The sequence below is a fragment of the Tauraco erythrolophus genome, chromosome 1 (genome assembly GCF_009769465.1).
Source record: "Tauraco erythrolophus isolate bTauEry1 chromosome 1, bTauEry1.pri, whole genome shotgun sequence".
In the NCBI taxonomy this organism is placed as follows: domain Eukaryota; kingdom Metazoa; phylum Chordata; class Aves; order Musophagiformes; family Musophagidae; genus Tauraco; species Tauraco erythrolophus.
Genome location: NC_141465.1, coordinates 133,189,576 through 133,203,278, shown reverse-complemented (window position 1 = coordinate 133,203,278; position 13,703 = coordinate 133,189,576). Strand labels below are relative to the sequence as shown.

General features: G+C 43.5%; 1 protein-coding gene across 3 annotated transcripts in view; it reads right to left on the bottom strand.

The window, feature by feature from the left end:
* NARS2 (asparaginyl-tRNA synthetase 2, mitochondrial) overlaps nt 1-13,703 on the bottom strand; it is a 59,989-nt gene that overhangs the window by 34,122 nt on the left and 12,164 nt on the right. For 2 of the 3 annotated variants that reach the window (XM_086614659.1, XM_086614650.1), the window contains exons 5-6: nt 11,967-12,047; nt 2,330-2,430 (exon numbers count right to left, since the gene is read on the bottom strand). In XM_086614659.1, the coding sequence (XP_086470785.1) occupies nt 2,330-2,430; nt 11,967-12,047 (182 nt within the window). Of the gene's footprint in view, nt 1-2,329; nt 2,431-3,100; nt 3,127-11,966; nt 12,048-13,703 lie in introns of all 3 variants that reach the window. The other variant, XM_086614669.1, reaches the window with a different exon arrangement.

The following is a 13,703-nucleotide window of genomic DNA, read 5'->3' as shown; positions in this document are numbered from 1 at the left end:
AACACATAAATCTTTACTGTTTTGAGAGGAGATGGACTCCCACTTTTTACTACTCTGAAAGCATCATCACAGTACATTAATTTGCCGAGCAGCTCTGGTTACTATCATGCATTTACATTCTTTAATCACGTAGGAGTTCCTTTCACAGACTAAGACCCAACTCGATACCCACAAATAAAATCTTTAGATTATCTAAAAGCGTTTCACAGCATCTAGAGGGTTAATACTGTGATGCACCACTATGGTGCTTCTCCATCTAGAAGAGCTTGATCTATTTTTGAAGACTGAAGGGATTCAACACCACTTGAGCTGTAGGGCCTCAATAACTCAGTGTGCTTAAACAAAATCAAAACGAAAGGAGAAGGTTCACAGAACAGCTATGCCCATTATGAATAAATACAGCTTATCTAAATTTAGATGGCACCGGCTCCATTTAAAATGCCTGTAAGAACAACACGCTACTGTAAAATAGGAACACGAAGCTGTAACATAATGTACTGCACGCTGAAGAGCATTGATTTTTATTTTTTTACCCATCCTTAGAGAGCAAGGTGCACCTGAGTGATAGCAATGGAAAAAATATTTAGCAGACAGGTCTTCCATCTGCCCAGTTTAGCCTTCTGCTCCATCCCAGAGCAGGCTGTGTACTATTTAAAGGGAACAGACTGATGTAAGAGAGTGAGATTGTATTTCAAGTTAATCATTACAATCTATACTTTTTCTTCGGACTTATTTGATTTGCGGAATTACGTCTTTCCATAAAGGTCACCACGCATGACAGTCAATTAAGTCTAACGCGTACAAACGCGTGTCATCTCATCTTCTCTCAGGGATGCAAAAACTCCACCACCCCTACGGTTAAACAAACCTCTTCCTCATTAACTTTCCCCAGCTAATGTCTGGGATGACGCACCAGCTTTGGCTGCCAAGTGACCTGTGCTTCTGTCACAGCAGCCAGGGCACCACATGAGAAACATCCTGTCCATCGAGAACCTTCAGCTTGAGTATTCCAGCAGACCACAGCCGCCTAGGTGGTCTGAGAAGAGATGCTGTCTCTCAGAGATAACAAGCCAGGCAGAAAATAGCTTTCTGAAGAAATTTATACCTTTTGATTTACACACAAAACTTGCCCTTTCAACAATTTCACTGCAGCGTTTACCAGCAGCCAATTAAACTGTGCAACAGCGATTAAACAAAAAAACCCAAGAGCTAAACATTTATTATTTGGTTCTCAACATTGGATATGAGACATGGACAGTAAACACTAAGACTACTGGAAATATTCGTTAGAACCTCCACATGAAAGAGGAGATTTTTCAAGTCCACATTTTCTAAAGCTAGGGATTTATCCCTCTCATCTTCAAGTGATTTGTGCTGGACAGTAACTAATCACTTCAGAAGTGATTTCCTAGTCGGTATAAGTGCATGACAAAGCCCCTTGGCAAGTGACAAACAATTTCAGCCTTACCTGCTTGAGACCTGGTTTCTGACAGGCTTTATCAGCCGTTCAGCTGGCAGGCAGTGATTTGGCTGAAGGACCACGTCTGAGAACCTGCACTGCAAGCACTCAGAAAACTGCCTTCAAATAAGGGATTGTGCTGATCTGACTCCACCTGTTTAACATTCTAATTTAGTCAATTTATCGGGAAAGTTCAGTGTAGATAAGGACCAAACCCCCTAGTCAAAGGGAACTGTCTGTCTGATAGACTGACACTTTCAGCCCTAACAATCCCAGTGAAATATTAACATTAAAACCGTAAGGATATTTTTTTTTTATCAAAGTCAGTATTAACTGTTTGACTGCGATCGATTTTGCAGCTAGAATGAACAAAGCATCGAGTGCGAAAGCCATGAAATCAGGAGAAATGAGAATTGGCAGAAGGAAGAAACACAATAGGAAGACTGAAGGAGACAGAAAAAGGAAGCTAGTGAAAAAAGGAGAAAAGAAGAAAGGAATGTGATAGCTAAAATGAAAAAGATTTTCTTGCTGAGACATGCCAGATGTTGAACAACAAAAATACACTTAAGGTACTACAATTATTAGCAACAATCCTACAGTCATTCCCATAAAGATTACGTCTCCATCCAAAATTCCCCATCCTTCACAAGCAGAAGGAGACTCCTAGTACTTAAAACTAAATCAACACACCAGAACTAAAAATCAGTCTAATTTTCCTCTGCCTAGACTGGCCTCCCACACCGTTATCCAGTCACTGATGCTCAACTTGTTTCTGGCACACATGGCAGACATCTAATGGATACCCATGGGGCAAAACTGCCAACTGAGAAGATCCCACAGACCAAGCCAAAAACTTCTCATTTTGCTCACCCTGCCATCACTTCCAAATGGAGCTGGCCAGAAACTGTCAGGAAGGCAGGCACATCGAAGAAATGGGTCTTTTCCGTAGATTCCCTTGCCTCATTTGATGTCTGTAAGTCAAAAAATGAGCAACAAGTCAAACTATCAGTGTTTGAATAAAAAGCACAGCTCCTGGTTTATTTTCCCTTTTTTCCTCTTAGGAAATTCTTTGAGGTTCAACCCAAACACTGCTGAGATGGAATCCAACATCTTACCAGTGTGGTAAGTTGTAATACAAACCTTTCCATCTTTTCCTCAGTGTTAATGGACTCTAAAACCTGTTCAAGTAAAACATATTAAGAAAAAAAAAATCCCACAAGACAAAGCATTCTTGGGGATTTCTCTTTCTAGGGGTCCAATGTAAATAACGTGTCTGTGTAGTGAAAAGCCATATTTTAAGTGGGAAGCACCTCAGTTCCCACTTCCACTTGCCGTAACTTATGAGGATATGGGTTGTAGGTATGAAAACAACTTGTAGGACAAGTTTTTGAACAGTGGGACATACTCCCAGTGTCACCATCAAAGTTTGGACATCTCAGCACAGAGGAAGGATACACAGTGCTTCCAGACATTTCTCAAACTAACAGGAATTGCAGATTGGATACCCAGCAATTAGTTGTATCAGTTCAGCTGCGTGGGAAGTAACTTGATGACACAGCTTCACGGAGTTTGACTGTTTGCCCAAAACTTTGTGGGTGGCACAGAGTTTGCACAAAGCCAAAAGAGCATGTGGCTTTTCACTTCTCACCTCTTGCCTTTGTATGTGGCTATGTCAGGAGCTCTAAATTTTACTCAAAATAAAGAATTGTGCAACCTCTGTGTTTAAATATCCATGAGCTCAATTAGGAATGACACTGTAGAAAGGAAGGAGATAACAAAATGCAAAATAAAATATCAAAAAGGACATTTTTACCATTTGACAAGCCAGTCTGAGAATAAGAGTGGTAGAAATGTGGATTTTCTAGAGTAGTCTCTGATTTTTGGCTCCCCAGTAAAGCAACACGTATACAGCTAAGGGCTTGCCTACCTAGGAGTTTGGGAGCACGTGGAAAAACCACATCCTATGTTTCTGGGAAACACAGACACACAAAACGAAAATCCCTCTGGAACGTCTGTTGAGGAACATTTTGCCCAGCAACATACAAAAGAAAGACACCAGCCTATCAACCCAGCCTCCAACCATAAGTATTGCATTTTTCACTCTTTCCTACCAAGAGTAACAGTGAGGGGGTGAAGGGAAAAATTTCCATTGTTTGGAAGTTTGAAGCTTCACACAGCATTGCCTTCAAAATTCAATTTCAAGTCTGATGAGAAAAATGGAGGAGTATTTTCCGTGTCAGGTGCACTGACTTTTAGCAGACTTAAAACCAGTGCTATTTCCTTTTCATGCGCAAATGAATTTGTTTCCATTGCAGAAAGACCAAGAGTAATGAGAGGAAAAAAAAAAAAGGAATGTAATATCCTCTTAAGACTTGTTATTCAGTCTTCAAAAAAAGCAGAACTGAAACAATATGGAGTTGGAAACATCACAGCTTACACATTATATATGCACTGACAAACAAACTACAATTCATTTCAGCTTTTGCATATTTTTTCAGGTCACCAGATATTTTAAGCATAAAAAACGACGAGTAATGGAAAATTTAGCAAGTTCAGTGTTTCATTATGAAAAGTGGTCTAAAAAAAGTCTCATTAAAGTGATGGTATATTTTTGTTTTATAATTTACAGGCACAAAAGAAAAATTAGAAGACCTCTGTGTTGAGCACTTTAAAAGTCATTTGAGCATAAGGACTGTGCTTCACCATTTCCCTGGCAGTCACCAGGCTGACCATAAGATGGCAGTGAGATGAATTAGCCCTCATGGCAAAGAAAGCCACCAGCCTCCTGGGCTGCGTTAGGCAGAGCACTGCCAGCAGGTCCAGGCAGGGGACTCCTTCCCTCTGCACAGCACTGGTGTCTCACCAAGATCGTTGGGTGAAGTGCTCTCCTCCCCAGCACAACACATGGACGTATTGGAGTGAGTCCAGCAAAGGGACACAAAGATGATGAATGGACTGGAGCATCTTTCAAATGCGGAGAGGCTGAGAAAGGTGGGAATGTTTGGCATGGAGAAGAGAAGGCTCATGGGGGGGATCTTATCCATGTGTATAAATATCTGATGGACGGGAATGAAGAAGGAACCAGACTCATCTCAGCTGTGCTCACGGAGAGGACAAGAGGCAATGGGCACAGATTTCAAAAAAGACACATGAAATTTCATCTGAAAACAAGAATGAACTTTCTGTGTACTCCGAAGGTGGTCAAACACTGGAATAGGTTGCCCAGAGAGGCTGTGAAGTCTCCATCTGGGGAGAAACTAAAACTTGGCAGGACAGAGTCCTGGGCAACTTGCTGTAACTGACCCTGTTTGAGTGCAGTGAGATGGATGAGACAATCTCTAGAGGTCACAATTCTGCGACTTTAAAAAGAAGCATGAAGACAAATGAGACTTTTGTTTCAGCATTTTCTATACTTCAATGTCATCCCTAAACTTTGGAGGAGTCAAAGGTTCAGCAGAAAGATAAAAGACACTTCAAAGCTAATCTGAGGTTTGGCTGATCTACATTCACTTCTACATGAATGCTTTCTTCTGAGATAAGTTTGAAACACCTACTTTTCAAAGTGTAGTTCCTAGGAGCCATGCTAAGCGCTGCCAGCTCAACTAAGCATGCCTTTGCCTCCAGCCACCTTACTCCCCAACTTGCCTTGTCACAGGGAAATTGCCAGGCTCAGGCTTGCTCACCAGCCTTTGATATCCTACAACCTGCCATTTTTCTCAATGAGTCGGAAGGTGTTGCTTTTGTTCTCAAAAAGCTCTGCTGCTCATCACAAAGATAAAACAGAGACTGCCAAAGACCTCAGATCACAAGGCAGTTTTATCTCTTCACAGCATCACGCTAAAGAAAAGAGCGAGCTTGCCTTGCTGCACAGGGATCAACGGAAATAGGACAATTTGTGGCTGGAACCCCAGGACTGCTTCCTTTGTTCCATAGGCTTTGCAGTTCTAAAAAACCCTAACAACAAAACCCAAGGATGCAGAAGCAGGCCCCTATTGTTTTCTCCAAATAAACCCAGAGTATTTGCTCAAAAACAATAAGGATATTAATAAACATACAAACATCCACATACCACAGCCCCAGAGCCATGGCCAGAACACCAAAGAGAAGAGCCACGTACCACTCCAGTTTCTTCTACTGCAAGCTCAGTTCAGCTACATTCCTTGTTCCACCAACGAAAAATCCCACCTAATCCTGTAGGATGCAACTTCTAAACAACAAGAAAGAGACAGACTGGAAGCAGGAAAAGAACAGAAGAAATCAGCCCTGAAATCTTAGCGCTTCCCCCTGAAATCCACAAACAGGATACAGCTGTCTCCAGGAGCTGGGGCTTGGTTTATTTATAATGACTTCGTGTCATTTTTCATTCTCCAAATCAGATGTAAGCTCAGGGAGGCAAAGAGAAAATAGACACAACAGTAAGTGGCTGGAGGAAGAGTGTGAGAAAGTCTACAGCTCAACTGGGCTTAGAGAAACCTGCAGCCAGTTTGAGAGGCGGCTGAGAGATCCTGAGATGCACGTCTGCATTGCAAGCAGCTCCTGGATGGCTTTCAGCAGAAGGTAAAGAGTGAATACAGCAATATTTAGATAAAATATTACTCCTCCATCACCATCCGATCGTCTCACCTCTACGCAGCTGCCCACTTCCTCTCCCTTGTTTTGAGACACAAAGCCAGACGAACAGGTGTCGTGAGCTGCAAAAGTCAATCCACACGCTACGCAGGGAAAACGAAAATGCCTCTTTTCATCCCATAATCAGCAGCCTCGCATGTCACACGGTCAGATGTTGACTAACCCACTAGAGGTGGGTCCTCCACTTTACGCATTCAAGCACAGGATCAGGCCAATGTTTTCAAGTGCCTGCGCCCCAGATTTATGCTCGGCCTCTTAGATCAAGCTTGATTCTTTGTTATAAACAACCACAGTCACTGGTGGAAGATAAAGAACAAATAGCAGGTGATACTGTCCCTTCGCTGCTGGCACTGAGCAAGATTGTTTTTCATGTCCACGACTAGCAAAACGAACATTCCGGTGCTTTTATTTCAATTAGATGGACTTTTCTCCCACTTCCCAACCCCAAAAATACCTACTTGATAAAAGATTAGGAGGGAAAGAGGTGTTTGCTTTCAAGTTCTCCACATTCTCTAGTCAAAAACTACCCAAATTACAACGGGGAAAGAGGGAGGGTGAATCTGTTTGAAATATCACCGTGTCTCAGAGTAAATGTACTATAAACATACGAGGATTTGACGTCAACATCAAAGGCTTTTTATTCTCATTCTAAATACGAGAACAACTGGATTTAGTACCTGTTTTGTCCTCCATCTCCTCAAATGTCTAATAATTTCATTTAAAATTATTCCCTTTGATGTCAGTCTTGTATTAACTTTTACTTGAGACAATTAGCTTCAGGAGCGTATAAATCGTTTGATTCCATCCTTCACTCTACGGAAGACAAACACATGAAGGGATCAGAGACAACTTGGAAAGCTCGTAGACATCACTGCTGCAGCTCTAACCCACACCACCATGCTGCTGAAGCTTCACAGCACTACATCTAATCCAGACCTGCTCTCTGCAACGTCCCTTTATAAATACGATTGAGTTTTCCTTTTTAGACAATTACTGCAAAATTCGTAACTTCCAAGAAGTCCTCCTTGCAATTCCAGTCCTAATTCTGATCAGTTGGACTTGCATCAGGCAATAGCAGCTGGTTCTGCTGAGACCAACATCTCATAAATATGGCCTGGAACTACAGGCAGAGATGAAGCAGGTAGAAACGAGCAGAAACTGGGAGAGCTAGAAAATGCAAGATCAAGCCCTCCCTCAGCTCGGCTCCAGCTCACCCCAGTCCCTGCTGAATACCTCTCTGAAGTCCAGTTTCCCAAGGACTGGCTGCCTCCCAGACTGTGACCCATCTCAAAAGGGGAAAACACCTGACAGACTTTAATACTGTTGCATTTAACTGTGATTCTCCCCAGCAGATCCCAGCCTTCCTCAATGCTGACAGGGCAATTTTTCAGCAGCACCAAAGGATTAGTAGGAGTAAGTTTCTGCATCTTCAGCAGCAGGCAAGTATTCTGGTGCCACCTGCAAGCAGGGGACAAAAAAAACAAACACCATGCCATCTCTGATCTCTGGATACATTTCAGAGAACAACAACATCTGGATGGTTCTTGGGGTTTACAGTTAAGTAAATATCCTTTCAAGTAAGGAAACAGCCTGATCCAGACCCTGGGTTCAGTCAGATGCAGTGAGGGATTTGCGTGGGAAGAGGTCTGACAGAGAGCACATATCACTTCTGCTGGAGCCAACAGGTAGAGTGCAGCACTCTTACATGCAGAGCACAGTCCCCAGGAAGGAATAAGGTCACAGGCAACTCAAAACACATGTGAGATCTACTCCAAAGAGCTGTGAATGCCAATACAGCTGTTGTGCTTCGTAACTCTCTGCATGCCAAGTTCTTTCAAAAGACTGCAGCTGGGCAGCAGAGAAAGTGGCTGTCCAGGGCATCACCATACCAGCTGGAGCATCCCGGGCCAGAAAGGCTCTTCCTGAGCACAGAGGAACCTGCGCCTTCCCCGCTGATGCTGAGGACAGTTAAACAAGGAAATTTTTCAGGGAGCAAAGTGGAAAAGACAGAGCAAAAGACCCAGAAAGCAGGGAGTCGTCAGCACTGCAGACAGAGTGGGAGGCTACTGAAAATAACAGGGAACAGACACGCAGCTGGGTCACAAAGACAAAAGAAAGGCAGATTTCCTAGGAAGCAGCCCCAGAAGGGAACTGGGTGAAGTTTCTTGCAACATACAAAGCTGCTAAGAATTTTAGACTTCAGAAGAAAAAAAGAAAAATAAGAGGACAGGATCTGCCCTGAGGCGCTGAAAGCACCGGTACAGAGGAATTATTCTCAGATTAAATTAAAATAAAATAAAAAGTGCTGTCTCACCCTGCTGATCTGAGTTCTCCTTATTTCAAAAATCATCTCATCCCACTTTGCATTCTACTAAACTCCAGCTTTCAACAATCAAAGCTCTTTTGGTGCTTTCAGTGAGTTTATTTTAAAGACAGTAGCACAAGCAAGAGGTTTCCCCCCTCCAGGGTTGCAGAAACCAAGGCAGACACCATCAAAAGGGCAGAAAACCACAAGCTGGTGTTGCTGATGTTCTCCATGTGGGTTAGGGTCTGCCTGGCTGTTTTCAAACTTTTGGCAGTTTCTTCTCAAATTTCTCCTCCAACCTATACTTTTCAGGTGTAGAAAGTCCTAAGTGCAAAAGATTTCCCTGGAGTTCTTACGATGTTGTGAATTATTTATCTTTTAAAACCTCCTTTGCTTACTGCCCTCTTTTCACTGTTACGGTACTTCATTTTAAAAGCATTTAGCCAAACTAATTTGCCCAGCAGAGAGGGAAGGGATTCTCCCCCATCCCAAGTCCTAGTATGAGAAAATCCCAGCCAAAGCTACGTGCAGACTAATCAGGACGCCCAAAACCAAACAAAGATAATAAGGAAGCCAAACATACAAACAAACACAAATCCTACAGGATTAAAAGGTCTAGGAATAAAGATCATATGCCTTCAAAAAGCCTTTTCCTTCTAATTCAAGATACTTTCTTCCCCATCTCTTCAAGTCTCATGTAAAAACAGATGCCTACTCTCTTCCCTTCTCACCATTTCCAAAGAATGCATGGGCCTGACAGCCACCAGACATTAGTCAGAGGATTAAAATCGTGCCAGTCAGGAGAAGACAGCTATTAAAAGGCGATGGTTCACAGTGGGTGCAAAAGCAGCCTCTACTTGGGTCCTGAAGGCCCCTCAGCCAAAGTTTTCTACTTATTCCACCCGCAGCAGGATAGCTAAACAGTTTTATATACCGCCCAAGGGAGCTAAAATAAAAACAAAAAGGCAGCAGGTGTATTGTGACTACTACAAACTCTGGAGCAATAGGACACCAATTTATGTTCTGGCTGCAACTAGTGGATAGGTCTTATAACCTTAAGTTCAGGATTTAAACGTTTTTTGAACTGAAGAATCTAATTTGCAGGTTGCTTTCACTGATCCACATCTCCATAATTCCTGACTACTGCTCAAGTACAAGAGCAACAGAGATTTATTTTCTCCCTTGGCCTGAGCACGCAGTGAATTAAGGGCTAGTTTAAAAGTGACTGAATACAGCAGACGGGGAACGCATTGATGGTTGGTTTGATTAAAAGCATATAGAGATTGTGGGCTTTGCAGCAGATACCACACCCTTATTTTTATTTCTGACAGCCTCACATGTATGGCCCAAGGAAGGCTTGATCTTTCCCAGATTTCCACTGTCAAGAAACAGCGTCACTGCTCCAGTGGAGAGAAGTGGTCACAGTGGGATAGCAAGTGGTCTTGGATCTCTGCTAGCCAAGACCAATTCCGAAGAGAGCTTTGCAGAAGTAAATTGTTAGCTTGAACCTTACAAAAACCAAGCCCTAAATTAGGCCAGACAACGAAGCAGTGCTCAAAGTTGAAACAGGAAATCAGGGAGAACTTCCCACTTCCCAGGCGGCTTTCTGAAACCCTTTCTTTGTGGCACGGGCCATTTAACGGGATCTGACTCCGCGTTTACTCCACACCTTTCAAGCACGGCTGTCGCTACGTTTCTCCAAGACAGTATTATTTACACCGAAGCAATCCCACTGGAGAGAGAGCAAAAGATTGAACTGTGCACTTAGTTAAGATCCACTTCCTGCAAGTTTCAGCCTCACACTTGAGCACCTCAATCACCATTTGCATCACTGCTTCTGTTACCATCAGCCACCTACGCTGCAGTCCTGCATCCTCTACAGCTTTCGAGTGGATACAATTTGTACCAAAGACGTAATACACTGTACAGCTGCAAACTGCATAATGTTCTCATCATTAAGTGTCACTTGTTTTCACATCTTAATTTGCATGCAACAGCCTGGAACGAACCTTTGGTAGCATGAAGGCATCTCAATTCAACAGGAACAATTTAGTTTAGTTAATCAGCTCTATTGTCCCAGCAAGCAAAAAGCTGAGCCACATGTACTGATCTGGAAGGGAGTCACTAGTAGCACAGGTTAGACCCTGAGATCCTGAAGAACCAGTACACGGAGGATTTTGTCATGAGACTGTGCAGAGAGTGGAAGACGTGATCCCGCAGCAAGAAACTTCTTCCTCAACGATTTTCCTTTTGCTTACAGATGATTCACCAGCGAGGCTGAAGCCAGTAAGCGCAAGCGGCAATGGATGTAATTGTTTAAGGCAGAAGAGTGAGTTTCAAAGACAGAAGTATAAAAGGCAGATGGAATTTCTTATGATTCATGGATGTGGGGTTTAGGAATCACGAGAAACCTCTGGGGAAGATCTTAGTGGTTATAGCTCTATTTAAGTATCATAGGAGGTTTTGACCCAAGACGTGACACACTTCATATCATGATTGAATACTGCATTCAGCTCTGGGGTCCCCAACACAAGAAGGACATGGAGCTACTGGAGCGGGTCCAGAGGAGGCCACGAAGATGATCCAAGGGCTGGAGCACCTCTGCTATGAAGACAGGCTGAGAGAGTTGGGGCTGTTCAGCCTGGAGAAGAGAAGGCTCCAGGGTGATCTTATTGCAGCTTTCCAGTACCTAAAGGGGGCCTACAGGAAAGCTGGAGAGGGGCTTTTGCAAGGGCGGGTAGTGATAGGACAAGGGGCGATGGTTTTAAACTGAAAGAGAGGAAATTAAGATTGGATCTAAGAAAGAAATTTTTCACTCTGAGGGTGGTGAGGCACTGGAACAGGTTGCCCAGAGAAGTTGTGGCTGCCCCATCCCTGGAAGTGTTCAAGGCCAGGCTGGATGAGGCTTTGGGCAACCTGGTGTAGTGGAGGGTTTCCCTGCCCATGGCAGGGGGTTGGAACTAGATGATCTTTGAGGTCCCTTCCAACCCAAACCATTCTATGATTCTATGATATATCATGGCAGCAATTTAATGGATGGGTGGAGAGACTTGGTAATAATGAGGGAATATTCCAACATACAACAGCAGTAGCTTGTAGGGAGGAACATACAGGTTAAAAGGAGTTTCAGGTATTACTGACTTTCTTTTAAGGAGCTATCTCATGGTGAATAATACTCCTCATTTCAAAGCTAAGAAATACTGGCATGTAGTAGGCTGTCCTGAATGTCCCATCCCACCACCTCTTGGGCTCTTACGATCACATCTTTCTGCTTACTAAGATGTTCCACTTCCCTCTGTTATTCTTTGTAAACTTTTCCACAGCATCAGAACTAGAAAAACCTCATCAGTAGAAAAGGTGCCGATTAATGCACAAAACAACAATAAAAAAAAAAAGATGTTTAACTCTCATCTAAATTATTAGTTGAAGCAAAGGACTGCTATATTAAAAAAATAATCACACAAGTACATAAAGGAAAAGTTTTGTAAAGACAAACATTTCCTCTAACCTTCAATGACTCCAGAATTGCTCTGCAAGCAAAAATCAAAACAATCTTTCTGCAACCCAACTTACCTCAATTTGGAAGAGTTCTCCAGCACCTTCACAGTCATTTGATGTAATTATGGGGGTATGAATATGCACATAGCCATTATCCTGGAACAGGCAGAACACAAAAGTTAATTAGCTAAAGATATCAAACGTCAACTTCAAGGATGACATCAACCAGCACACATCCTAACTCGGCTACTGGTCCCCAACCAGGACAGCACATGTACCCTTCTGGGCAACCTCTGCCTTACATGGACAAAGACAGAGGACTAACAAAACGCCAGCATGATTTACAAACCAGTGTTTACTACTTGTGCTTTTTCCTCTACGTTTCATAAAGAAATGAGATTTACGTCACTACTATGGGGTTTTGCAGCTGTCCATCTCCACACCATTTCCCTTTCTTCTCACCTCTTCCGGTATTTTTATATTTTTAGGCAGTTTCAATCAAATTCACCTCTACAGCCTCAAAGCTTCAGTTTCTTCCAGCTTTTTGGAAGACGGTGGTTAGGCAGAGGACACTCTGGTCTACCTTTGGACTTCTGGAGGGAAGACTTTGGCCTGTTTAGGAGCCTGATTGACAGAGACCCTTGGGAGACAGTCCTGAAGGACAAAGGAGTTGAGGAAGGCTGGACGCTCCTTGAGAAGGAAATCTTACAGGAGCAGGCTGTCCCCGTGTGCCAAAAGATGAGCCAGTGGGGAAGATGACCAGCCTGGCTGAAAAAAGAGATTTGTCTGGAACTCAGGAAAAAAAAAGAGACGTTTGACCTTTGGGAGAAGGGGCAGGCAAGCCAGGAGGACTACAAAGATGTTGTGAGGTTATGCAGAGAGAAAACTAGAAGGGCAAAAGCCCAGCTAGAACTTAATCTGGCTACTGCCATAAAATATTTTTATAAATACATAAGCAACAAAAGGAGGCCTAAGGAGAATCTCCATCCTTTATCGGATGTGGAGGATGAAGAAAAGGTTGAGGTACTTAATGCCTTCTTTGCCTCAGTCTTTAATAGCAAGACCAGTTGCCCTCCACATACTGAGTCCCCTGAGCTGGAAGACAGGGACAAGGAGCAGAACGAAGCCCCCATAATCCAAGAGGAAATGGTTAACGACCTGCTACACCACTTAGACAGACATGAGTCCATGGGTCTGGATGGGATCCACCCAAGAGTACTGAGGGAGCTGGCAGAAGGGCTCACCAAGCCACTTTCCATCATTTATCAGCAGTCCTGGCTAACCAGGGAGGTAGTTGACTAGCAGTAAGCAAATGTGACACCCATCCACAAGAAGGGTCGGAAGGAAGATCTGGGGAACTATGGGCCTGTTGTTCTGACCTCGGTGGTGGAAATGCACGTCCTGCTTGACTAACCTGATCTTCTTCTATAACAAGGTGACCTGCTTCGTGGATGAGAGAAAGGCTGTGGATGTTGTCTATCCAGACTGTAGGAAAGCCTTTGACTCCATTTCCCACAGCGTCCTCCTGGAGAAACTGGCTGCTCATGGCTTGGACAGGCATATGCTTCACTGGGTAAAAATTTGGCTGGACGGCCAGGCCCACAGAGTTGTGGTGAACGGAGTTAAATCCAGTTGGCAGCCGGTCATAAGTGGTGTTCCCCAGGGCTCAGTACTGGGCCAGTTCTATTTGATATCTTTATCAATTATGTGGACAAGGGGATCAGGTCCACCCTCAGTAAGTTTGCAGACGACACTCAGTTTGGTGGGAGCGTTGATCTGCTTGAGGGAAGGAAGGCTCTACAGAGGGATCTG